Source organism: Mycetomoellerius zeteki, unplaced genomic scaffold, assembly GCF_001594055.1.
Source record: "Mycetomoellerius zeteki isolate Tzet28-1 unplaced genomic scaffold, Tzet1.0 scaffold1784, whole genome shotgun sequence".
NCBI classification, from domain to species: domain Eukaryota; kingdom Metazoa; phylum Arthropoda; class Insecta; order Hymenoptera; family Formicidae; genus Mycetomoellerius; species Mycetomoellerius zeteki.
Window position 1 is genome coordinate 1 of NW_017256741.1, and position 1496 is coordinate 1496.

A 1496-nucleotide genomic window follows, 5' to 3' on the forward strand; every position below is an offset into this window, starting at 1 on the left:
TTTTATGTCATAATTAACGTAATTTGGACCAAAAATTCACGTTATTATCACGTGACCTTGCTAGCTGGGCTGCTATCTCCCTAACCTTAATTCGACGGTTGTCTATTATCATTTGATGAATTTCTTCGATGTTATCAGTGGTGGTCGCAGTTGTTGGCCGTCCCGAACGCTCACCATCAGCTAAGCTGGTACGACCACGTTTAAATTCAGCTACCCATCTTTTCACAGTGGCAAATGATGGGGCAGAGTCCCCGTAAACAGCGTCCAACTCGGCTTTAATTTGCGTAGACGTATTGGCTTTCAAATGCAAGAATTTAATTATAGCACGATATTCAATTTTTTCCATTTTTACAAAATGACGACACAAATGATTGTCAAATAAGAACTGAACGTCCAAAGTGGCCACAATTGTCACAAATATCTTTCGTAAGTATCACGATTATAATACCAGAATGGCTTTGACGAGTAACGCCATCTTCATGATGAGGCTCAAAACTTTTCAGACGACCTTCGTACACAATGAAACGCACATTGCAATATTACATTAGCGTAACACAAAACATGATCGTCATTGCGGAGGCCATATATTTTGTAACTATACTTTCTGATTCCTCGCAACCATAATTCTGTACATCATCACTGATATGAGGTATGACCCATCGATAGTCGTGAATTTTCACAGCCTTTTTCTCGGACGAATTGATTTGTGATAGCTGAGATTTGAACATAGATCTCAGAATTATATTCTGCAATGGCTCCCGTGTTTGCTTTAACAGATACCGGATTAAAATTTATCAAATGTAGGCCTTCCAATGTACTCATTCGTGACAAACCTACATAAGCTTGACCATCACTGAACACACTCGTTCCTAGATCCATCATTGCATTTTTACACGTAATTCTTTGACTTTTGTGTACAGTTATTCCATAACTGAGAGACAATGGAAATTGTTTCCGTTGTACCACGATTTTGTTGAATACTTAGAATTTTATATCTACTTTCGTTTCTTTGTTATCCGAAATAACTATTTTAATGGAATCAATACGATTTCCATCAACAGAGCGATTAACTGCAACATTACCAATCGTTCCATTGACAAGTCCCAAAGTCAATGTTTCGTCGAATCATCACTTTAGCGCCAATTTTAATCGCTAGTACTCTTTCAGTGTCAGCTGTGTCCGAAACTTTGTCATCTTTGTCTTCAAAATTTTGTGCACTTTTTTTCTCATTGCCGGAACACAGTCGACATCATCTTCTGCTATCAGTAGAATTTCATCACCGTGAATTCTATCGAGCATTGTTGTGTTCAAAACCTTGCACAAATAACACGTGGGTAATAAACATATTGTATCAATCGGTAATTAAGTCATATAAGTGCAAAGTTCATTCAATCTTTCATCGCAACTACTTTCTTTGAAATGGATTTTTCTCGACTGAAAAACATTGATGTCCGAATCCGTTACCAAATTCGTATTCTAGAAAGTATATCGCGATA

At 37.4% G+C, this 1496-nt stretch overlaps 1 protein-coding gene across 1 annotated transcript; it reads right to left on the bottom strand.

Moving 5' to 3' along the window:
- Window positions 1–85: 85 nt before the first annotated feature.
- Window positions 86–879, bottom strand: LOC108721640 (uncharacterized; the record flags this gene model as incomplete). Its single annotated transcript, XM_018446281.1, has 3 exons — window positions 838–879; window positions 602–713; window positions 86–297 (listed from the first exon to the last, which is right to left on the bottom strand). Coding segments are annotated over exons 1-3 (366 nt in total), but the record flags the coding sequence as incomplete, so codon positions are not given.
- Window positions 880–1496: the final 617 nt, after the last annotated feature.